Source organism: Numida meleagris, chromosome Z, assembly GCF_002078875.1.
Source record: "Numida meleagris isolate 19003 breed g44 Domestic line chromosome Z, NumMel1.0, whole genome shotgun sequence".
Classification (NCBI taxonomy): Eukaryota; Metazoa; Chordata; class Aves; order Galliformes; family Numididae; genus Numida; species Numida meleagris.
In genome coordinates this window covers 2,884,144-2,908,635 of record NC_034438.1, presented here as the reverse complement: position 1 = coordinate 2,908,635, position 24,492 = coordinate 2,884,144, and the positions used below count along the sequence as shown (strand labels likewise).

The window sequence follows — 24,492 nt, the reverse complement described above, 5'->3', positions numbered from 1 at the left end:
ACTCCCCTTCGTTCTGGCTGAGTTATGAGCTGTGCAAGATTGCCGTTCCCCATCTCTCACTTATGTTTCTCAGGAAAATGCTGGCAATAGCTCAGAATAATAACTGAACACGAATCTTCTGCATAGCCGGGACCACGTTGCTGCCAAAGCAAAAATAGCAAAGGCCGCACGGGAAAACCCCCAGGGGCTCATGGGGCAGGTGTAGCAGCTTGGCCAAGGGATGAGGAGAGGAGGAGGGCTGGCTCTGTCTCCTTCTCTATCCCCAGCACCTGGTCCATGTGTATTAGGGCATTAATGTGGAGCACAGCACATCTACTCCCAGTTGCTAAGGCGAGAGAAAACCCATCCTCATAGCATCCTCCTATGTTACTACTTGCTAACTACATGCAATTTCCTACTAGCAGCAGTTGTTACCAGTCTTGAGAGCCAAAGAACTGCATATCTCCACTGCTCCCTGATGCAGGAAAGAATGCTGGTGCTTTTGGACCCAATGTAAATTCCATTTTCTGTGTTCCCAGCAGAAGATAAAAGAACAAAGCTTTCAGGCTGCCAAATCAGCTGGCTGGAAGTCGGGAAGCATTGGGTTGATCCCTGCCGTATAACCATGGTGTGGGCTGCTGCATGTTCATTGCATGGTGGTGCTGCCAGAGATGTACCCAGTCAAACAGAAAGAAGTTTTCAGAAATAATAGCTGTAAATCTGGGTAATTCCTTGGTTTTTCTTCGTTGCTTGCAGTCTAAAGATCTTACTACAGTGATCAGTGTATTAAATGCACAAGATGTGTGGCTAGCTACACATACATGTACACATGTTAGATGATATAGATCTGAATGTCCATGTAAGCATCACCTTTTTGGATGTATGCATGTTTGGCCTTACATAAACACAAATTACACTTTGCAGAGGTACGATGCAAATCAGCAGCAAATCAGCCCTTTTTGAAAGCTGCATTTTGGGAGCAGGTTTGCTGACAAACACACGAGCAAACCTAGTTTTTACATACATGCGTGTGGAGCTGAGCACGTTGCTGATGCTCATCAAGCACAGGCGGCTACATGCAGCCACATCTGCCCTGTGCAACTGCTTTATTTCATTTTGAATACCAAGGAGACCCTCCCTCCCTCCCCGGACCTGCGGGCTCCTTTCCTGACAATGCACAATCGCGTTGCTCGTTGGAGTGCCTGTCATTAAGCAATGTGCTGATTATTCTGGCAGCTCCGCTGCTCGAGTCCCCATGGACAGAGTCAGACATGGAGAGAATTGAATTTTGCCAAGGACGGGGCTAAAGGTCATTACATGCAGTGGACAGCTGTGTCTAGTCAAATCGAAACTATTGCTCCAAGTGTTACCAACAGAATAGCTGATAGCTCTGTTGTCAGTTCATTTACACTTGCATCCTGTTACAAATTAAAATGAAATTGTGGTGCGCTGAAGGAGTGGAAAGTAGGTTTTCTGCCAAGTGACAATTCCTTATATCACCAATTTCCAAGTGCAGCCATTATAGGTCATTGCTAGGGGTCTTTGCGATTTCCAGCACTGAAGATTTAGGATCCTGATTTTCTGCCATGGGCAAAATTCCCATTAGCACCTGCTATCATCTTTTTATCCTATTGGTTGAAAAGGAAATTCAAAGCTCTGGTAACTGTCTTCTTTTCTCAGCTCTGCTCTATAAGAATAATATAAAGTACCAAACTGTTCCTTCACTTCTCCCACTTTCCAAGTTTTCATTTTTCTCCCTCAATCACGATACATAAATTCAGACAGGAGGAAAGCTATGAAGTGCCTTAAGAAATCCTCTGTATGGAGGAGAATGGTAGAGAGAGCAGCTTTGCAGCAGTGCTTATAGCCAGTGCTCCTCTCCACCAAGCACAGCATCTCCCCCTGACCCCACTCCATCCGCAGCTCAGCATATGCCTTCTGGGCAGAAATACAGACTCTCCCAGGGTCCTTGATGGGCCCTAGCAACAAAGCTGAAAGCCTGTGACTTGACCACACTGAGAATAAACTTGCCCAAAAACATCAATGCTAATTAGCTTGTGTTATGAATGGATTAAGTGAGACACCAGCTGCAACGGGGCATTTTGATTTGGGTTGCAGCTCGGTAATTAGATGCACATAAGCTGGCTGGGGAGCTGTCAGTCAGCAAGCAGCAGTTTGCTTGGCGTTGTTGGGAAGAAGAGATTTCTCTGTCCCATCATCTGTTTTGCTGTGAATCTACACAGATTTTAGATGAACTGAAATCCTCCCTTGAGCTACAGCTGTGCCACTTGGTAACTTCAGAACTTATCTCCTAATGCAGCTGAGCAATGCTGTTTTATTTATGGTGCTAAGTGTTCCTGTATCACAGATGTTAATGTTAACATCATTCTTCCTTTTGATCCATGCCAGTCTTTCCCCTGTTTTCTTATCTATCTACTGCTGATGTTTAGAATGGAGTTTTGGGGGAAAAGGGCTTGAAATTGCCCTGAACAACATTTATGATAGAAAAGTATTCAAAATCAAAACTATGAGAGGTTGAAAATGTGTGACTGGAGGTGTGGACACGTATGCCCATACCACCTGGTACCCAGCTGGGCTGGTTGTCCTAATCTCCCTCGCTAGCAGATAGGAAGAAATAAGTAACTCCAGCGAGACAGATCCACCCATTTCAGACATGCAGTGTTAAGAGGAGAGGGATCCCAATAAGGTGCCCCCAGTTGTAAGTGTAGATTAATTTTTTTTTTAATATGGGTCAGTAAGTAAACCCCACTTTCCCTCCCAGATCTGGAGCTTGACTGAGAATAAAATAATCAGGCAGCAACTTTCTTTAAAGTTAGGAAAGGCTTGAAAGTAAAAAAGGCAATGTGAGTGTTCCTGACACAGAGCCCTTATCAGCTCCATAAATAAAGGGCATGTGCATGCAATGGCTGACTGCATCTCCAATTGCAATAGCAATGTTTTAAAAGCCTGCTGATGGAGCATCTGCTTATTTCATTACTTCTCCAATGTCTTTGCAGGTAGGTGACACGTTGTACAGTATCATCCCTAGCAATGCATGACTGGATGGGACAGCGTGTAAAAATTCTGGATGGTCCATCGCTTTCCCTTACCTTCCAGGAGAGAGAAACATTAGGAATGACGTACTCATTTAATAGCTGGAGTTGGTCAAATAAAAACCTATTTGCAGTGCAGTAGGTTTTGCTTTTTTCTTAAAGAAAAGAGAACAACTCTGTCTAGTCATTAGGGGAGCTGGCTGCATGCACAGCAGAGCAAAAATCATTTACGTAGAATAGAACCATAGAATTGTTTGAGTTGGAAGGGTCATTTAAAGGTCATCTAGTTCAACTCCCCTACAATGAACAGGGACACCTATAGCTCAGTCTGGTGCTTGGAGCCCCAACAAGCCTAAGCTTGAATGTCTCCAGGCATGGGGCATCCACTTCTCCAGACCACCTGTGCCAGTGACTCACTGCATTTATTGTACAAAACTTCTTCCTCATGTCCAGTCTAAATTCTTTTAGTGTGAAACCATTTCTCTTCGTCCTGCCACAACAGACCCTGCTAAGGAGTCTGTCCCTTTCTTTCTTACAGCTCCCTTTAGATGCTGAAAGGCTACTCTCAGGTTTCTCTGGAGCCTTCCCTTCTCCAAACTGAACAGCTCCAGCTCTCTCAGCCTGTCCTCATAAGAGAGGTGTTCCATCCCTTGGATCATTTTTGTGGCCTCCTCTGGACGCACTCCAACAGCTCCAGGTCTCTCCTGCACTGAGCACTCCTGATCTAGACACAGTGCTCCCAGTGAGGTCTCACAGCGCAGAGCAGAGGGACAGGATCACCTCCCTTGCCCTGCTGGCCTCACTGCTTTGGATGCAGCCCAGGATACCATTGGTTTTCTGGGCTGCGGGGGCACATTGCTGGCTCATGTCCAGCTTCCCATCCACCGGTACCCCCAAGTCTTTTGAGCAGAGCTGTGCTCTATCCCTACATCCCCCAGCATGTATTGATAGTGGGGGGTTGCTGCAACTCAGGTGTAAGACCTTGTACATGGATTTGTTGAACCTGATGAGGTTCCCCTGGGCCCACTGCTTGAGTCTGTCTAGGTCTCTCTGAATGGCATCCCACCCCACAGCTTGGAGTCATCTGTGAACAGCTGAAGGTGCAATGATCCCCCTGCTGATGTCATTGATGAAGATATTAAAGAGCATCAGTCCCAGTACTAACCCCTTAGGGATACCACTCATCAGTAAATCATGTTCAGAAAATGTACTGTGGCTATTACTATTAGTCAGGTGATTGGGAAGCATCAGGAATTATTGTAAAACAGATGCAGTGCTGAGTTACAAGAAACAGTGGTGAGCCTCAACATTGCAATAACAATTTGAGGAGCCCATGTCCAAATGTGGCCTGGCCCTGACCACAGATCACCCTGTCTTACATTAGTAGTATGGCATAGGATGTTGTTAGTAGCCCCTTAATTAAACCGTGTCTTTATGGGCAGAATTTGGCCCATAATTTGTAAACTATAGTTTATAGCAAAGAGCGAACTGTTTCCTAGCATGAGTTTTTCATTGACCAAGTTCATTTTAGACTCATTACAAAGATATAGATTAGAAATGCTTGCTTAGGTTGGTGTCAATTAAAAATTCTGGATTTGAGTGTTTTTTTAATTATTATTAAAAAATAGATATTTTTTAGTCAGTGTGATGTGATTTTGTTGTGGCTGAGCATCAGTAATCCATCACCCTTTAGCACCCAGACATGTTGACTTGACAGTGCCCACTGGATTTGCTTGGAGTTCTCCTTCCTTCCCCAGACGTGTGCTTTAGGGCCAGTGTCCTGTGGCAACACGAGCTGGTTGTGTTTCTTTGAGTATCTACTGTGCTTGTTTATAGAAGACTGAATCAACACGCTCTTTTATCTCTGACAGGTCCTGAACAGAGGATCCATAGTACTGTGGGACACTGTGCTAACAGCTCTGATGCAGGTTTCTAGAGAGGCTGTGGAGTCTCCTCCTTGGAGATCTCCAAAAGTCATTTGGCTTGGATACCAGCTCTGGGTGTCCTTGGTGGAGTGGGGTTGGACCAGGTGGACTCAGAGGTCCCTTTCCACCTCAATCAGTTTGTAATTCTGTGATTTGATGCTGGGCAATGAGATATACTCGGCAATCCGCATGTATACTCAAATTTATTGTAGATCTTTCTTTTCTTTTTTTAGTCAGAGACAGTGAAAAGCTGTTAGCCATCAAGCAGCTTAAGCAAAATGAGTTTCTGGGCCTCTGTCCAGTTACTCATACCTCATCCATTTGATATGCACACAAAAGTTTAACAAACTGCTTCTGGATTCAGCAGATATAAAGGGGATGAGCATCATAAGGAGGCCCATGGAAATGCCTTTCAGCTCTGGATCAGACGAAGAGGTAGGCAGAAAAGAGTTTTAGCTTTATAGGCTTTCCTAATTAGCATCCACAGCTGAGGAAACACCATAAGACATTTTCCACAAGTATTCATTAGCTGTTGGGTTTTTATAAGCCTGGTCAGACTTTGTACACTTTCTCCCATCATTCCATCTTGTTTGCTCTTGGCAAATATGACAGCAAACATGTTTTTGAGCTGGAGTGTTTGTGGAGGCCACGAATACCGGAGAATATTCCTGAATACTGCCTTTAATATTCCCACAGGAAACCTGCTTCTAGGGATTGTAATGTCCCTCTGTTCAGGAGACAAACATCGCCGTGTTGTACAGACATTTAACAGCTCATGAATTGGGAAGAGATCAAGAAGAGTTTTTAGAAAGGAATTTCAAATACATATTTTTAGGCAAATAGCAATCTGCTAATAGTTCACAAATCAGCACACTGAATGTGTTGAATGCCTGTCTCTTTTGCAGTGCCCCATTTCTGGGATTTAAGTTCACCAGTAAATTTTGAAAGAAAAAAAAAACCAAATAGTTTACTTGCTATTCACATCCTTTTTTTTTTTCTTTATGGAAGAAAATGTGGTATTTTTTTCTTTTATCCTTTTTTTTTTTTTTTCCTCCCTCTAAATCTGGTGTGCTTAGAATAGCTTCCATAACATTGTTTCTTATTGACTGATCTCTAACTAAGAGACTCTTACTCTTGACTCCTGGTTAGATGGATGATTTCTAAGGCTTTTCTTTTTGTGACAGCAATGAATTGGTCGTTGTTTGTATTAAGCTTTCCTAAGTGCACTATTAAATGGGCAAAACTTCAACAATAAACAGGCTGACTGGCTCAGTGATAAATTGAAGAGAGGGGGAGATGTGTATTTTTAGACAGAAGAATCATCATGGAAATTGTCTGATTTCTATGCAGTTGGAGAAGGGCTGTGTGGAAATATGCTTCAAATAGGCAACAGGCATTAGCTGCTCTTAAATCAACTGGACTATGCTTTGGAAAAAAAACAACAACTTGTCTGGTCGATGCCTATCTTGTCCTAATACTTGCATAGGATCGAAGCATTTCATAGCATTGGAAGCAAAACCTTCAGGTTTTCTTTAAAATACTCTTAAGTTCCTCCTATCATTGTGACTTCCAAGCAGGATTGAATGTTTTGCCTTTCCTCTATGTGAGAAAAAGATGAGGGCATTTAAATATGCAGTTAAAAGAGCACTCTGAGACCTTCATGTTATTTTGTCCAAGACTTGTGATACTATTAAAAAATGACCCATTCCCAATTTTTTCTCCTCTTTACCACATTGGAGGACCCTATTCATGGGTGATTATATCAAGTCAGGATGGGCAGCTGCTCCTGCTGAGCAATGAGCAAGTGAGACCTAAGTTATCAGAATGGGGAGAACTTCAACCCTGCAGTGTTTCCAGCTTGCCAGAAATCAGGGCACATGGGCAGTCCCGAGAGATAATTACCATCATCTGATATTGCCAGATATTCCCTACATCCAACAAAAGCCTTGTGTGTTCAAGCTGAAGGCATAGGGAAGCCTGAGGTTCAGGGTCCAGAGCTTGCTCCCAGCTTTGCTGCTGTCCACCCCAACCCCTGGCAAAGCTGCACCTCTTCTCCAATCTGTACAAAGGAGATAGCAGTATCTGTCTCACAGGGAGTGTTAAGAAGCTTAATTCATTAATGTTTACCTAGTGTTTCTAGATCCTCAGATGGAAGGCTCTATAAAGAGACAAAGTATTGCTAATTGCCTGCTTACACTGAATAGCGAAGGGAAAATAAGGATGGCTGTTGGAAGGAGGTGGTGAAATTAGTGATGAGCCACATCAGTCTAGTGGCTTTAAGTTAAACAGTTTAGTGGTTTGATGTCCCATTACCTCCATCTTTAACATCTCAAGTCATTTTTAGTGGTCCATTATTTGACCTCCAGTTTACTTCAGCAAAAATCAAGATGCATCTGAGTCTGAGAATCAGACCTCTTAAAATAAAGAATATATTACAGGCTTAATTTGTGGTGTCTTTCCTGAATTTATTCCACTGATTTAAATAGAAAGAGCTCTGATTTGCAGAATTTGACTTCAGAGATTCCATTCAGGATTTACAACAAAATATATCAGAAAAACCGCCTTGCACATCTTTACAGCTGAGGAGCACACCATGATACTGATACACTAATGTTCAGAGCTCTTCAAATATACGAGTAGCTCTTTTTGTTTGCGGTTTGGTTTCATGGGTTTTGTCCTCCTCCTTCACGGAATTACAGAACTGTAAGAGTTGGAAGGGACCTCTGGAGATCGCCTCATCCATCCTCCTGGTAAAGTAGGATCCCTATGATAGGTTAGAGGAAAGCATCCAGGCAGTCTATAATACCTCCAGAGAAGGAGACTCCACCAGCTCTAGGCTGTCTGCTCTTGTGCTCTATCACCTTCAAAGGAAAGGTGTTCATACTTATCTTCCTATGTTCCAGTTTGTGCCCATTACCCTTTGTTCTGTCACCTGGCAGCACTGTAAAGAGCTCTGGCAGGATTTATTGACTCCTTACCAACTTCTGAATTTCCTACAACGTGATGTCGTGCTTGGGTTGACAGTAAACTTTTTGTTGGCATTTTGGAAGATTTCTGGAACCAAATTAAGTGGTATAACTTGCTTCATTTGTATTTCTTTATTTTGTTTTTTACACCCATTTTTCCTATAAAACCTGACTTTTTGGGATCAATCTCTGTGACTGCTTCATTTAGAATTTAATCGTGGATGCTTAAAGGGAGAACCTTGCATAGTGTTCTCTCTTTCTTTAAAATACATCACCTTTTAGATTTTTTTCTCAAATCATACTGTTAAATATATATATATAAATATATATATAGGTATTGGGTAGCCATTTCCCACTCATCCTCCAAAGGGTGAAACCCTCATCTGGTATAAATTGACATAGCTCTATTCAAATCAGGACAAAGATATTAATTCACTCCAGCTGAGGCTCTGGCTCTAGAACAACAGAGGAGAGCAGGTTTTGCACAGGATGGGTTTTCAGGCTGTGTGGAAGGTTTTGCTGTGCAACTTAGCTATGTGTCTAGGCTCAGTGCTGTGGGAAACTGTCTATTTGACATCTGTGGCATATGTAGCAAATGCTTTGGCAGGTAGAGTTAATGCCTTTTGAATTTGCAGGTTGTTTACTTTCAGCTTGAACATGGATTTGCTTTCAGCCTCAATGGGAAATCTAACATAAGAAATAATAGGACCAACCATCTGTCCGAAAGGGTATGAGAATTTCTGTTTTTGAAAACCAATAACGGAGATCAGGGACAAATTCACCCCATGTGTAATCTCTGGCAAATTATTGCTATGCTCCTTAGATTTCTGAGCTAGGACTCAATCCCTCTTGTGCAGCATGAGCAAGAGCAGATTTAGGAGATCAGACCTGTAAAATGAACATGGTCAACATCCTTTTCCAATGGTCGCTTCTACAAACGAGTGCTGTTACAGCCCTTTCTTCCTCTGCTCTGATTTACAACCCGTTTTGGCGTACAAAACATACACCTGCAGAGCAGTCTGCTCAATCGGCGCTGAAGCCTGGGCTCTCTGGGGAGCAGTAAACAGCACGAGTGAATGGGAACCCCGGTCCTTCGCCAATGTTTCCTACAAGGAAATATCAATCCATGTGTTAGTCATCGGCGGAGAAAGGTATAATGGCTAAATAGACTGGGTCACTTTTTCAGAAAAGCTCAGGGCCAGATTTCCCAGAACTTGAAAGGGTCCAGATTTTTTACTTTCTTTCCTTCAAGCCAAAAGTTAAGCTCATCCCTTCCTCCCTCCATCTAAACTAAGAAGCTGAAGAGGAGCCAAGTTTTCACAAAAAATGATCAGCATCCTGCTGCTCTTAACAGGACACGATGAACAGATTTTGTGAAGAACTCAGCATGTGGCATGGAATGGAGCTACTCCCAGTTTGCACAAATGGGGACCTGGGCCGCCTGTATCTGTTAACCAAAAGATATGCTACCAACTGCAGTGGGAAAATACTTGAACTGAATGCGCTGTGTTGAATGGAGGGCTAAGCTCTTGTTCTGGAGGTCTGCATAGTGTAAAGTGTTGGCCATGTCTCCACTGACTGTCCATCATTTCTGCTGATTGGGTTGAATGGATTGAGTTACCCTCATTTCTGCTATCTAAAGAAAGATCTGAGTCTCGATCTCCAAACCACTTGGATGAGCGGAAGGCCGTGGCTTGAGTAATTAATAAATAAGAAGAAAGGTAGAAAAAGACTACAGGAAGCCATGAAGGAGGAACATCACCTGGCCTTCAATACATGAAATGTTCATTCTTTACTATACGTACAGTGAATGGACGTGCTCCTATCCTTTTCAGGGTGAATAGTCCAGGAACGTGGGGTACCTGGCAACATCCTCCGAAGCACATTGACCTGATTCTGATCTGCCTTACCTGCTGAGCAATATTACTTGAAATATCCTGATGTAAATCCAGCCAAAGATTAAAACCAGCCTTGAAGAAACGCTTTTTGTCCCGAGGACTAAAGGAAAGCATACAGCTTTCATCCCAACAGCACAATCCCCGGACTATTTCACCTCAATTATACTCTGATTTAAGAAAACTGGAGAGCATTGTATAATGTTCAAACTGTTTTCTTTCCTCCTTCTCTGTCAAATTATGTCCATTGCAGATCTGATGAGTTTCAAGATTGGTTGGGGAAACAACGGTCTCTTCAAAGTCCTTATGTTGTTTATTGATTCAATAATATTTACTGATTAATAATGATCCAGTGCTAACAGGCTTATTTGAATTGGGAATGCTGTGATCTTGCATGCTATCTATAGCAAGACTAGCCAGATAAGTAGTTTACTTAAGATCAGAGAAATCAAGGCTTGTAGTCCTCTTTGGGAAGACAGGTTTTTTTTTTTTTTTTCAGTTTTCAGGGAGTCTTTTCTTTTAAAGGTTTCCACAGAATCTCAGGATCATTTTTCCTTATTTCCCTTGTATGTGTGCAGTCATGAGAACCAGGATGGCTTGAAATTAAACAAGCACAGTCCAACCTTAAAGTCAAAGACTTTGCGGTTTTAGGTTTTGCTTGGAACTAGAAGCAGAAGAGCCAAAACACTGCATAAAAGAAGAAGAAGAAGAAAAAAAAAAGCTGTTTGCATGGTATTTTTGGCATAAGTGACTGCTCTGAGAGATACTGGAAATCATACAACAAGGGATTGTTCTTAGGACATTTCCAGCCCTGCTCTGAAGACTGAGGGCTTTAGATAACCATCTGCATGTGGATCCCCATCCAAAATAAACTACCAAATCTTTAGTAGCTCACCCATCACTAAATAGTGATTTCTCCCGTGCACGTCTCTCCCTATGAATGTGCTCAAACAAAAAGTTCTTCGAGGCATCCTAAAAGAGGATGCTTTTCTTTGCTCATAACATTTTAATTGCCTCTCCAGCAAGATCTTCTCCCTGGCAGGAGAAAGAAAAAGAAGAAAGCAATGAAGTGCCCCATGCTATCCAAAGGATTTCCTGCACTCAACCTAACGGTACACATCGGCATCACTTTGTCTCCCTTCTCCTTTGCTGCATCTTCTCTCTGTTTTGCAGAAATTTTTTTCTCTCTGTCTCAGCCTGGAAAAACCAACATCCCCCCCCCCCACATTGTTGGTAGTGTGGGTGACAGAGGCAGAGAAATCAGCACAGTGTCAGCAAGAGTTTAGCCCCTCAGCTGGGACCTGAACTTTCAGCTGCAGAGCACAATGCTGGGTCACTGCACTAAAGCAAGCCAGACTGATACAAAGTGCTTGCTCACTCTGGGAAGGAAAGCATCAGAAGCCAGTTAATAACAATCTTTAGGTACCATCTATTGTGAGCTTACAGCAGCAGTGGTCCCCAGTTTTCCTGGAAAAGATCACCATGTAGTGTATGTTTACTGTCATAACCCCCTAAAGTGACACAGTATTTGGATGCTGTCTGTGCATGAGGAGCATAGCATAGGTAGGGTTGATTTTAGAGCCATTAAAACTGGAGGTGGAATGTGTGGACTCAGCGTACTGCACGCTTTGTGAAGTTTTCAGCGCTGAGGACCTGAATGATCATGTCTGCCAATAGTTAATGTGCCTAGAAAGAGGATGCTAAAATATTCTTTCCCACTCCAGTTTGCAGCTGAGAACTCGTTAGTCTGTAATATCTTTTATTTATAGTTCCTTTCCACTCAAAGCATCTGAAACTGCTTCTGCCTGTGAGACCCTTCAATGAACTACAGATACCTCCAGGCTGGGATGTTTCTCTATGGTGGCCTCCAAATGAGATTTCAGAGTCTTCTTAGCCACAGATGCACATGAGGGACTCATCCACTTTGCCAGATACAACCAGCAGTCCCTCAAGACTGGAGGGAAGGGTAGAAACCTACCCGAAGCCTGAGGAACAGGAAAGAGAGAATATCATAGGGTAAACTGGCTAGGAGAGAGGATACAGTTTGTCGATGGCTCTGTTTGGAAGCAGATGTTAGGATGAGCCAGTGCCAGTGTTGAGTGATATCCTTGTACAATTGGTCTCAAACAATGAAGCCACAACTCATAGGAGTACATTTGAGTCCTACCTGGATGTTGCTCCGTCCAACCCAGCAAGGGCCAGCCATGCTGTGCCAAGCCTGGAGAATGCTCCAATGTAGGACCTTGCACAGTGGATGTGTCCCAGTGGTGGTGTTGCTCCTAAAGGGGTGGGCACAGGGTTTTAGTGTGCACCTACCCATGCCTCTTAATGACCACAGTCATAGCAGGGCATCTGCTTATTTTCAGCCCACTTCAGTGTTTGCCCATTAACTGCTCCATGCACAGCAGCTGGTGTCAGCTGAAGGATCAACTCTTCCGAGTGGCTCCTGGCAGATACTCTGTGCCACCAGCCCATCGCTTTCCTGCTGCATTCAACATGCAGGCCAGGGAAGAAAAAGTCAGACCAACTGATGTCTTTACGATTCCAGCCTGCACTTTCTGCTTCATCCACAGCCAGGCAAGATTTTGCCAAGATACATATTAGGCAGCTGCTCAGGACACTGCTGTTTTGTCTGTACCACCCTGAGCATGCTGTCTGTCTGTCTGTTGGTCTGTCTCTGCGACCCAGCTTTCCAGTCACTTGCTTTGCTATTCCCCAAGGTGACCAGAACATGGTTGGTAAGAACCAGCCAGGTGCTTTTCTGCTCCTCCCAAAGGACTCATAGCTGCAGCAAGTGGAAGCATCGGGGCTGGGATGCAGCATGTGCCCGTCTGTCCCACAGCCTTCCTTCTGCCCTGACTCCACAGGAGTCACTTCTGATGTGCCCAGTAGAGAAGAGTGCTCAACCTGACTCCTCGGAAGCCCCCTGATAATCCCACTGGCTGCTCACAGGATTGTATTCTGCTCTGGATCTCCAGCCTGGCTTGAAGCTCAACACACTCCTGCCATTGCTTTTGCTAGACTGAAATCCATAGTGCACCTTCTCTTTCCCCTGCACATCCCTCCCAGATCACTTCCAGCATCAGTAACATAATTCTTATTATTTTCCCTCAAAATATCTCTTCCCTGCAGGCACCAGATGATGTGCACTTAACGCCACTTTGTCTCCACCATGAATATGCGCGTTACAAACTCTGATTTAGCTGGAGTCACATTGGGCTGAGAGTTGGCTCTCTTGGGTCCTTTCCCACGAGGAAAATGCATTTTCCCCTCCAGCCAAAGCTCCCCCAAGAAGGGAGATGGTGTTTTCTCATCCTGGCATCTGTGAGACTGCTTTGCCTGCTTTCAGGTCATCTCTCCCTCCCTCCATCTTCCTCAGAGAAGAGCATACATATGTTGTATGTACATATGGGGTTTTTCCTCCCCTCCCTCTTGGTCCACTGAGTGTTGCATCATGTTTCACTCCCGTTGCTGCTCGTTCCACACATGCTTCTTTGGATTTGTGGGTGGGAGGGGGAAAGAGCCCCTCCTGTGGGCATACTAGGAGGGAAAAAGGATTAAAAAAGGAGAGAGAAAAAAAAAAGGGGGGTGATAAATATTTGGGAGGAGGGAGTTTAAGAGCAGAGAAAAACAAATGAAAGCGGATGCCAGGCTGGAACCGACAGCTGGCTGCCAGCACAGCAGCCTGGGACAAAGTTGGTGGAAGAGCTCTGTGCCATGTTTGGGTTGCTTAAAAAAATACACCCTCCCTCCCTCACTATTCCACCTCTGTTTTTTTCCCTGGCCCAAGCATGAGGACGCATTTGGTTGCCAAATGCCTGCTTGCAGGAAGTTTGTATTTAAAGCTATGTCAAGGGATGCAAATGGAGAACATCCACTGATGTGCACGTGGGCGTACACATGAGGACCTGGAGTCCCCAAAGCTCCTGCTTGAGATGAGATGGACTAGGGAGTCTAGGGGTGCACAAGGGAGCTGCCATCACCCTCTGCTACAAGGAGATGCCAGGACATTGGCAACCATGGCACGATTTTTTCCAATGCGTGGGGAGGAGGTGGGAGGGTGAGGGGTGGAGGAGAAAGGAGGGGGGGGTGGAAGGTTGCAACGCTTGGCTGGAAAAATTTAGAGGAGCACAAAGGAGAAAGCAATGAAAAGGGATGGCAGGAGGGGGAAGGAAGCTATGGACTGGCTGCTGTGGGAAGATTTACATTTGCTGAGTGGGGCTGGGTGAGAGCAGGCCAGGGGTGTGGGGTTGACGCTGGGGGTGCCAGGGGAGGAATGCGGCTGCGGAGAGAAGCGCCTTGTTTTCGTCCTTCCTCTCCTCCTCCCTCCACTGTGTGCTCGGAGGAGAAGAAAAGACAAAAAGCTGAACCAGTGCCAAGAAGGAGCTGCAGCAACTCGAAAACGGCGCTCTGTGCCGCACTAATATTTCCAAGCAGGGCTGCTCTCGGGAGTGGCGAAACGTGCCAGGAATAAGAATGGCTGTGGTGCGGGGCCACCAGCCGGATGCAGGAGACTTCTCCCTCCTGTTTTACCTTTCAAATGCCACCCTCTTCCCTCCTTGCCCATCCCCAGTGATATTTAGGGATTCTTGTTCCTGGCTTTGCACAGGTCCCATCTCAGAGAGGGGGTAGCAGGAGCCAGGCAGCCCCTGGCATCCCCAACAGCACTACCCCTGGGCACAGCACAGCAAATGCCAGGCAGAAATGCTGTGTTTTCACCCATTCCTAGCCTGGCTGTGGATGTTACCAGGCTCATATGTAAAGGATTATAAACAGGTAACAGAAGGAGCTAACGCACCCATCCCCTTCTGCTCGCTGAAATCCCAGTTCAGAAGGATTTTTTTTTTTTTTTAACATTCTTTTTTCCTAGGAAGAAATAGAAGACTTGATTCCTGGGGAGTTTTCTGACTGTTTCCCCATTGCCACTCCTTCCCCTCCTCCTCGCTGTCCTCCTCCTCTCGCAGTACCCATAAGGCTGCTCTCACTGCTCTGTATCATGATGCAAGGTTACTTGTAGGACACGCGAATCTCTGCAAGGTGCAGCATCGCCTGCATCGGTGCTCCCATGTGCTTCTCATTTACTGAGGGATGTGGCAACTTCCAGGCTGCGTGCCACAGTTACATGGTCAGCCAAGGCCCTGCTTAATGCGGTGGTGCGGTTTCTGTTGTAAAAGCCCCTTCCTGCAAAGCGTACCTGGACAAAAAGATATAATAATAATAATAAAGGTCTGAAACTTTGACAGCAATTCATAACGTTAGCTGATTCACATGGGTTGGGCTGGAGTTTTGCTGTGGTTTTTGTCTGAAAGGGAAGGTTTTGTCCTGTGTTGTTCCCCTCTTCCCTTCATTCATAGGGTGGGAAAAGGTGCATGCAAGTAGCATAATTTTTAACCATCTTGAAATGGTTACCAGCATCTACAAACTTTCTTGTAGGAATGCAGCATGGAAGCTGAAAGCAAAAATCTTTCCCCTACCACATTTATACACACATTTCTGTCTAGATCATACTGTGGTTTAGATTGCTAGTTTCAGGTTGTCTTGATGGTAATTTGAGACTGGGGTGAGAAAACCCCCAACTATTGGTTTGACAACAGATCCAGATCTTGTTTTATCAGCAGCCAGCAGGTCAGCTTCAAGGAGACCTTCCTAAAGCATGGGCAGAGGCTCATCAGCTTGCTGCATCTCAGAAGCTTGCATGTTGTTAGCTTGGCCCAGTTTGTAGTCCCAAATGTGGGATGATCCCGGTGATCTCTATCTCACCTGGAATTCCTGCCCTAGTATATAACCAAATCTCTTCAAATCTCATGTTGGTTCTAAACATGTAAACCTGGTTTTTGATTCTGCTCAGTCAATGCCTGTCAGAAATAATGTGATAAATATATTGTGACTGAAAGGTTCAGCTACTTTCCTTCATCCTCCTCTTATCCAGTGACAGCCCCTTGCAAATCAATGGTCCTTCCTCTCAGAGCATCAGAAACACTGTCCCAGATTAACACTGCTAGGATGTGTGTTAATTTCTGGCACAACATGAGTCATCTTTGTATGGAGCAGGATGTCTGCAGTTATCGTTCTCTCCTTGTTCCTCCAACCATGTGGTAGCTGCAGCCTGACTTAGTCTTGAGCAAAAGAGATGCCATTGTGTCTTCTTGCTCTTTGTCACAAGTGAAGAGCTCAGCTTTGGGGTCATTGGAGTGGGTAGGAAAAAAGTGGCCAATGTCAACAAGAAGGTTGGTAGGTTGGTCAAGTAACTCAGCGTAATTGCTGTGCTACTGTGCTTTCCACCAGATGCCACCTGCTTTTAGTGAATAAAGTACACACATAAATATATGTGTTTGCATGTGCGCACATGGGCTTGCTGTTTGCTTTTCTGTTGCCTCTTTAGACTTAATGAGGTGAATTGTGTATTTAAGCTACCATCCTCGCCAAAGGTACATACCATGTAGAATATGCCTGAATTTCCCAGGTGTCCTTGCTGATGGTTTTGGCTAGTGCTGCTGCTCTTCCTCTGGGCACAGCCCCCTCTTTTTAACCTAAGATCCCTCACCATGAGATGCCAACCTGGAAAAGCAAACACTGGGAGTGGGGATTAAAACCCACATGAAAGTGAGCAGAGGAGACCCTGGCAGCTGTCCTAACACTCGTGCACCTGCACAGATCACAACTCATACTTTGAGATGTCCAGCCAACGTGTATTTCCTTCTGATTTAAAGCTCCTAGTAGGTTCACTTTCCAAATAACAATTAGTGAACAGATCTATAGACAGGATACCAAATATGTAGACAAAAAATTAATGTATTCCAACAGTAATCATGTGTGCAATGCAGCATTGTGTGGCATGATATTTAGGAAGACAAACTGAGAACAGAAAATGAAGGGACCTTCTTAAAGCTTTATACTGCAGAGCACAGATATCTTCAATGTCTCAATCTCTTGACAATGCTCTGGAGTAAGAGAGCTTGTATAAGGGTGCCCATTCTGGGACAAATACATTTCTCTTGTACTTTTCTAGTGCTTCAGGTAAGCCATCTGATCATAACTTCCCAATAGACACTGTGAAGCAGTGACAATGCAGCTGAGTGTCTTCATCTGTATTTCTGCCTATATTAAAGAATTCTCTGGATGTATTTCCTTGAAGCATAATATCTCATGAATTTCAAGTTGCTTACTTCAAATTCCTCTTCTTTTTAATGTCTTACAATGAAACCTTGCTTGCTTGGAGTTGTTATGAGATGTCTTGCATGCAGAAGGGTTAACCCAGAGGGCTCTTCCAGTGCTTTCTTCCACCCCTTCTCCCCACACTTCCCCACTCCCAGTAATTTTTTTTGGACCGGTAGCCTCACACTTCTGTAATCTAAATGTGCAAATGCTTTGCAGTCACAGTCCAGTAGCTAGGTTAATCTCAGACCCCTGGAGTGGCAGATGGCTGATTTGTTGCTGATTCCAGTTACAGAGAATTGTGCCACCTATTATCTTTGCACAGGCTGTTGCTTAAAAAGATGCCACGGGCAAAATCAGTGACAAGCAAAGCAAAGAAAACACTCTGTGATCTGCATTATCACAGGTGAAAATGTGAAATATTTCACCTTTCGTGCGAAGGGCTCAAGAGGTGGACTAAGAGGGGAGAGGAGGTGGGAGGGGAAGAAAGGGAGAAGAATATTTCTACCTGTAATAGAGAAATACAAGGTTTGCTATGGGAATGATACTGAATTAAAACCACTTACCCTGCTTTAAATGTTTTTTTGCAAAGTGTTAATCTTTTGCTTTAGCCCTCTGCTGTAAGTCTTAGACAAAGGAGATGGGTTGGCATCACAGGATACATTTCCTGCTCTTCCCAAGCTTTAGCAAAGTGGGTTGTCATAGGAATCTGTGGATCTGCTCCCAGTCATCACAGTTTGGGATGTGCCTCATGGCCACTGGGCAAAGTCATGATGGCACCACGTTGCCACTGCTTTCACCTGAGCTACATGGGGGAGAAACTTGTCCCTCTGCATGGTTTAAGGAGGAGCTTGGACCTTCCAGAACTGGCAGGGGCCAAGGCAACTGGGAGTGAACACCAGTTCAAAGGGTCCTGAGTGATGCACACAAAGAAGTATGCAATGAATTGGAAAAGAGTAAAAATTCAGAGACTTGTGATCATTTTCTGCACTTTCATGTCCACAATTAATATTTTTTCTTTTCTCTTTTCTCTGGGAAATGCCACAGAACCAGATGAAGAATTTGGGAAGAGAGTGTGGGTTCCCCGTGCAGAGTCCGATGACAAAATCTGCGAATAAGGTAAGACCAAGGAGTTACAGTTGCGGACCTTTTTCCCCTTCCAAACTCATTACTGAAGAATTAGATACAAAACTCGGGATGTGCACAGCACAGAAACTGACATTCTAAGTGCTAAGTGAAAGAGTCTAAAAAGATCGAGCCAAAAAGGACTTCTTTTTAATGTGTACCATTATGATGGTTTGGGTTTTATAACAGTTTGTATTGTATCCAAATGATCTACATGTGAATAATTGTTACCAACCTCCTGACACTGGGACCTAATTAGGAAGTAAGAGCCTTAAATAGGCCATTTGCGTAGTGAGCTTCCATATGTCTCCTTGTGCAATTTATTTGCTTCACTCCATTGAGATATAATGAGAATGAAACTCCTCGAACTGCCTTTGACTCTGAGGCCCTCCTCTTCATCTTCTCTGCAGTTATAGCCCACTATTAAGAAGATAATGTCTATTTCCCTTTGTTCAGAAAGAAAAATCTGCTGTGCTTCTAATCCTATTCCACATTGACCAAGTTTTTCTATTTCCGAGCTCCCAATGGAAATAGAATGAGAAACAGCAAAACAGTCCACAGCCTATGAAAATTGTAATGCCATCAGAGAAAGCACAGCGAAGGATAGGACAGGATGATCGTGAAGGTATACTACCTATTGTATCTAGGACTCCTGGAAGTCTGGTGAAAAGCTAATACCATTGTGTTTCAGCCAAAGGATAGATTTAATTTAAAGACCTCTATGTTGGTTCTGTTTGGATTTCGTCCTTCTAGGACATGAGGAAAGGGAGCGGTTGGTTTGATGTTTGAGTTTTTTCTTAGTTCCGGTTATTTAGCTGAGTCTGGAGAAACATGCTTTCTCAGGCAATATGTTCATGTCCTTTTGCAGAGCATTTTCTTTAAATATGGTATCAGGAGAGATCCTTTCTTTCCAAACACCCCTTAAATGCATGACTCCACCTCATGCACCATCCTGAAGTCAGTAAAACTTTAGAGTACGAGTACTGCATTCTACAGGAGCAAACACGAACGGGCTCTCAAAGTGGTTTTTTATTTGTTTTATTTGTTTTGATTTTTTTTTCTTTTTTCTAAATCAAGGTCTTATTTCATTTCTCAGCGCACATCAGTTTCACATGCAATGATTTTGTTTATGATAATATGTTCACTTGCACATTCCCTTCCAGGAATTGTCATTACCTTCCAGAAGGGAGGTTAGTGCTGGTTCCCTCGCAGTGATAATTATAATCAGACCTGTCAGCCTTCACACAGTCTACGCTTATCACTTGCATTTAGGAGGATTTTTTCCTGAAGCCTATTACCAGTGTTGCTTCTTAGTGAGAAATAGTCATGATTTTTCAACTAATCTTTAATGTCTCTCAGCTTTCAAAGCACAGAGAGGAGCAAAATGACTGCCAGTTGCAGTTAAAGGCACTGTCTGTCCATTGCGGTGCATAGCTCTCCATCTGGAGAGCAGGGATAGGGCAGAGTTTGGGAAAGACAGGTTCTTAATGCAGTTGCGACTGCCACTCAGGTGTGTGGGAGACACGAGGCGGTGCTTTTCCAGTTGTGGAGCTCTCACACACTAGCTCTGCAGATCTGCTAGACGAGGGATCTGGATGGCAGGCAGCCATTGGCAATGCTTGCCATCCAGGGATAGGAGCAGCACTGGACTGATGGAGCTGCAGCCACCTGCACATGGCAGTGCAGTGGTGTCTGGCTGGCCAACATGGTGGTGTTTGATAGGATGTCGTTTGGTGTTATATTCATCCTAGGATATATAGAAAATTGCCCACCCTAGTGTTTTTCATGGAGAGAGGCATCCCACCATTTACTAGACGTGCCCTCATTTTCACTCCATTGCTCGCATTGATATGCTAATAGCGCCTCTCTTTGGCTTTTGCTTTTTGCTAACTTTAAAAAGCAATATGTCAGTTTATACCCTTTCATTAGCCTAAATGAGTGATGTATTTTTAATTCCCTCCTATGCTATCACTGTGCTCTTCTTTATGTTTTCAAAGATTTGGGCTCCCTTGATTTTGGCAGAAATTGAGAACGGTCATTGCTCTATAGCTTTTGTAGAGGAGTAAATGGTGGGACAGTGGGGACTTGTGTTCTCTGCAGCTATGTATTTACAGCGTGTAAGGATATGATTTGCCTTTATTTTATTTAAATTCACTGGCAACTCAAGATTTATTTATCAGGTGTCACTCCCTGAAGGAAGATAAATGCTACATAGCAAAGACTTCATCTATTATACAAACAGATTTGAAGGCTTTGCTATTGCATTTCCCTGCCTGCTGTACAGAGTAAAAATGCCTTTGGCTGAACAGAGACAGAGTGATACTTAGCAGCAGCATCTTATGACCTTTTGATCAGATGAAATCTCAAGCTATATTAGGGACGGATTATGATGTGATGGTAAGAGGGCCAGGAATGCTCTTTTTGTTATGAGATCCTTCCAGTGACCATCCTTCTTCGGTGTATTCAGGTGGTTAAATCACTGGAGCCAGGACCAGCATATGAAAATGAAGGAGTAAAGTATTGGAACAGGCGATTCAAACTCACTCAAGTATGCCAGCTCCAGTTGAATATCACAGCTTACAGTTTATCCCTAATATTCTCTGACCTTCAATTCTAGAAAGCCTGTGGGTGACACTGCAATATTTCCTATCACTAATAACCCCATTTTGGCAGAAAGTTCTACACAAAAACAGTCATAGAGTCATAGAGCCCCGGAATCATAGAATCCTTAGATTTGGAAGGGATCTCTGGGCACCATCTAGTCCATTGCACAGGGACATCTACAGATAGATCGGGTTACCCAGGGCCTTATCCAGCCTTGCCTTGAAAGTCTCCAGGGACGGGGCACCCACCACATCACTGGGCAACCTGTGCCGGTGCCTCACTACCCTCACTGGTAAATTCTTTTTCCTTATATCTAATCTAAATCTACCCTTGTTTAGTTTGAAACCATTTCCCCTTGTCCTATCACCACAGACCCTGCTAAAGAGTCTGTCCTCTTCTTTCCTGTAGCTCCCCTTTAGATACTGACAGGATTCCAGGGAGTGTAGGGAGCTGCAGTCCCAAATCCAAGGTGTGCACATTGCAAATGTGGTTATCTGGGACTGAAGGGAAACACACACTCACATAGAAGTGTCTGTGTCATTTTTGAGATAACAGCCATAGTTCTTAAACCTTTTTTCAACCCTATTTGCAAAAAATGTGTGTTTTTAAAAAATGTATGGCCTTAGTAGCATTTTTCTTCGAATGGAGTCAAAGAGAAATGAAAATAACTTTTATATCAAGTTTGTCTACTACCTGCAAAAGATTACTCCTTAAATTTCATTGTAGATTTAAATTAAAATCCTTTATAACTTAATGTCCAATATCGATACTCTGCCTCCTAGATAACTAGCATGAAGGAGAATGCTCATTCATTGCTGACTCTGCTCATTAGGAATGGTTGTGCCAAAGTTTGATCTGGCTGCCAAGGCCACTTCCGGGGAAGAAGGTCGAGCATTTTATGAAGCATGATGTAAATGAAAATGGGTGTGCATGAGGATGAGCCATACAAACACAGGAATCCCATACGTGTTATGGAGTATGTAAAATAGCCCTGCACATGCTAGAATGGGGATGTCTAAGTTGTACAAGTTTTGTTTCCTCTTGAAGCTGAATGATCTGTTTTTTTTCCCCCAAAGGGAAGAGAGAGAAGGGCTGGCAGTGCATGAATCCCTAACTGCTATCAGTGTAGTGAGGATGCTGATGCATCAGGTCTGGAGAACAATAGCTGGCACAGCCCTATGGAAAGTCTTTGAAAATGAAAAGGTTATGGAGGTGGAGGAAATGCACAGCAGGACACCATCTCTTCTTATCTCCCCCAGCCTCTTCAATCAGGTGCCTGCTGAGCTTCCCACTCCTCCTGCCTTTTAGGATAGGATCATAAGGCATTAGATTCTGCTGGCTTTAAGTCATCTTCCTGGCATTATAGCTCCCCAAGACAGGGAACTACAGTGAAACATGGAAGCTTGAGCCCACATGGGGCCTTAAACTGCAGCTACTAGGGCTGTGGAGATGTCCAGGAGCTATGAAGAGACACTAGCTGCCTGACACCAGCCTTCACCACCTTTCCAATAGGAAAAGCAAGGTGTATCAAAGGGTGGGTAGCAGCCCTGCTGCTGCCTCCTCCTCCAAATGTGCTGTTGCCAAAATATACCTGGCCCACAGACAGCTTCGCAATGGAAGCTGCTCAAAGGGATGAGTTCCTCTGAAAGGACTCATCTGAGAGTAAGAGCTTCTGATGAAACCTTTTAAACATCTCCAGTGAGAAGGCTTTGTGGTGTGTGTGGTGAAGAGGGTGAAGGTATGAAATGTTTCCTCTGCCCCCTTCCACCTTATAATGCACAGGTCTCTGTGAGATATAGAACGTTATCTCGCCTTGGGAGACACTGTATTAAAGTCTTTCCTCTTGGCATGGGATTGGTTTTGTGCTGCTGGGTCTTCTGCCAAACAATCCCTGTCCTGATACACTCAGAGCATGGTCTTGTCTTCCGTTTCTGTAAATCAGAGAGATCCATGAAAACAGATTAACTGATTTTCAGCTTAGTACAGAAGCTCATCTAGGACATCTTATGGTCCTCCAGAGTAGAATGGTTAGAGCACATGATAACTATTAGAGGTGAGATGTTTTTTGGGGGGTTATAAAATTTAAAGTGGCAAGTATTGAAGAAGCGATATCAGACAGATGACAGTGCTATGGGATGGGAAAAAGAGGACAGTTTGTTTGTGAAGTTAAGCTGTGTTTGTCTAACTTAGTCATTTTAAGCATGGTAGTATCTGGTTCCTTGCAATTATTCTTAGACTGCAGACAGCAGAGATCTCCGGTTTCTCACTTGAGTAAGAGTGATATCACGAAATAGAAAAACACTATTGTTGTAACCAGATAAAGTGAACCTCCCTTCACTTTTCTGCAAAGTGGTGATCTTGGGCAAGACAAGGGATAAAGGATGCTTATGTCATAACCAGTGCCTTGGGCTGCATCTGTCTTCAGCAAACTAAGCGGTGTCTGTGAAAGAGGAAGGAATGACTATACACGGGGATACTCAGGCTACTAGACTTTGGCACGCTTTTGGTCTGTGACAACTAGCAAACTCTTAAATCATGGCTCAGCATGGATCAGGGTTCATTTTGCATTTAGCTGCTGTGTTAAGGAAGCTAAGATATGGTTGTGAGCAGAGATATGAACCATTCTGTGCCAGCTGGTGTCCGTGCCTGGGAATGTTTCTGGGCACATTTAATTTACTAGTGGCTGTGGAGGCTCAGGCCAGATGAGAAACTGGACTCCATCACCTTAAACTCCATTTGTCAGCAGAGAAGAGAGGAGAGAGCCTCCATCAGAGACTGACTGAGCCTCCCGTGCCCTGACCTCTCCACACTGCAAATGGAGGCTAAAGCAGATAAGCTGACATTCTGATATAAGAAAAAAAAAGCCTGTATTAGCCTGGAAAAGGCCATGTATAGTACAGGTGCATTTCCTCCATATTTACTACTTACATCCCATGCCTCTTAGAGCTCAGATAAGTTTTAAGTCATTTGATTTTTCCTGCAACAGCAAGTGCCGTGCGTCTTCACAGAAAGATTTCCTTTCTCCCTTATCATATGGAGGCTCCTTTTTCAATCGTAAGACTGGTGTTCTGTAGAATTTCATTTTAATGATCTGGTGGTTGATAGTTAAAGGTGTCCACAGCAGACAACTGTAGGCCTTAGTGCAAGAAAAGGCTCATGGAAGGATATGGTGCTATGTCTTTTAAGTATGGGTAAAATCTTTGCTTGATAAGGAAAGCTGGATTTCAAGTTATTCTCATCTAAATATACCTATGAATTTTTTCACACTGAATCAAAAACCCACATGAAAATGTAACTTTGCCTTGACTACTGCAACTGGAATACGACGTGTCATTAGCTTTGCCTTGAAATCTTTTCACTCGCAAGATGGCTTGATACAATAAATATTTTTTTTTAAGATTTAGAACAAAGCATTTTCCCTTCAGCAGTACCTCAAGTGTTTGGTCACAAAGAGGGTGAAGTTATTAATTGAATTTGGCACTTATTTGGAAACATGACCTTAATCTGTGGGTTTCAGTGAAGAAGGTATTTTCTCTAGGTGTTTCAGTAAGTCAGATAAGAAAATTATATTCTTGACATGCTAAAGATGTTCCATTTTTGAAAACGATATCCCAGTTGTACCACTGAAACTCTATGCCCTGTGTTGCTTGTTAACCACTACACATTTATTGTTTCGGTGTCCCATTTTGCTATCAAGTATCAATGCACTGCTACATACCAAATAATCAATAGTTCTGTCAGTTGGGTATGCCCTGGAAATATAATATTACTGTTAATATCGATCCACACA

The 24,492-nt window shown here is 43.7% G+C and overlaps 1 protein-coding gene across 9 annotated transcripts in view; it reads left to right on the top strand.

Moving 5' to 3' along the window:
* Nucleotides 1–24,492, top strand: part of SETBP1 (SET binding protein 1) — a 250,603-nt gene that overhangs the window by 87,011 nt on the left and 139,100 nt on the right. For all 9 annotated transcript variants that reach the window (XM_021379665.1, XM_021379667.1, XM_021379666.1 and 6 more), the window contains one exon: nt 18,021–18,092. In XM_021379665.1, coding sequence (XP_021235340.1) covers nt 18,021–18,092 — 72 coding nt within the window. The remainder of the gene's footprint in view (nt 1–18,020; nt 18,093–24,492) is intronic.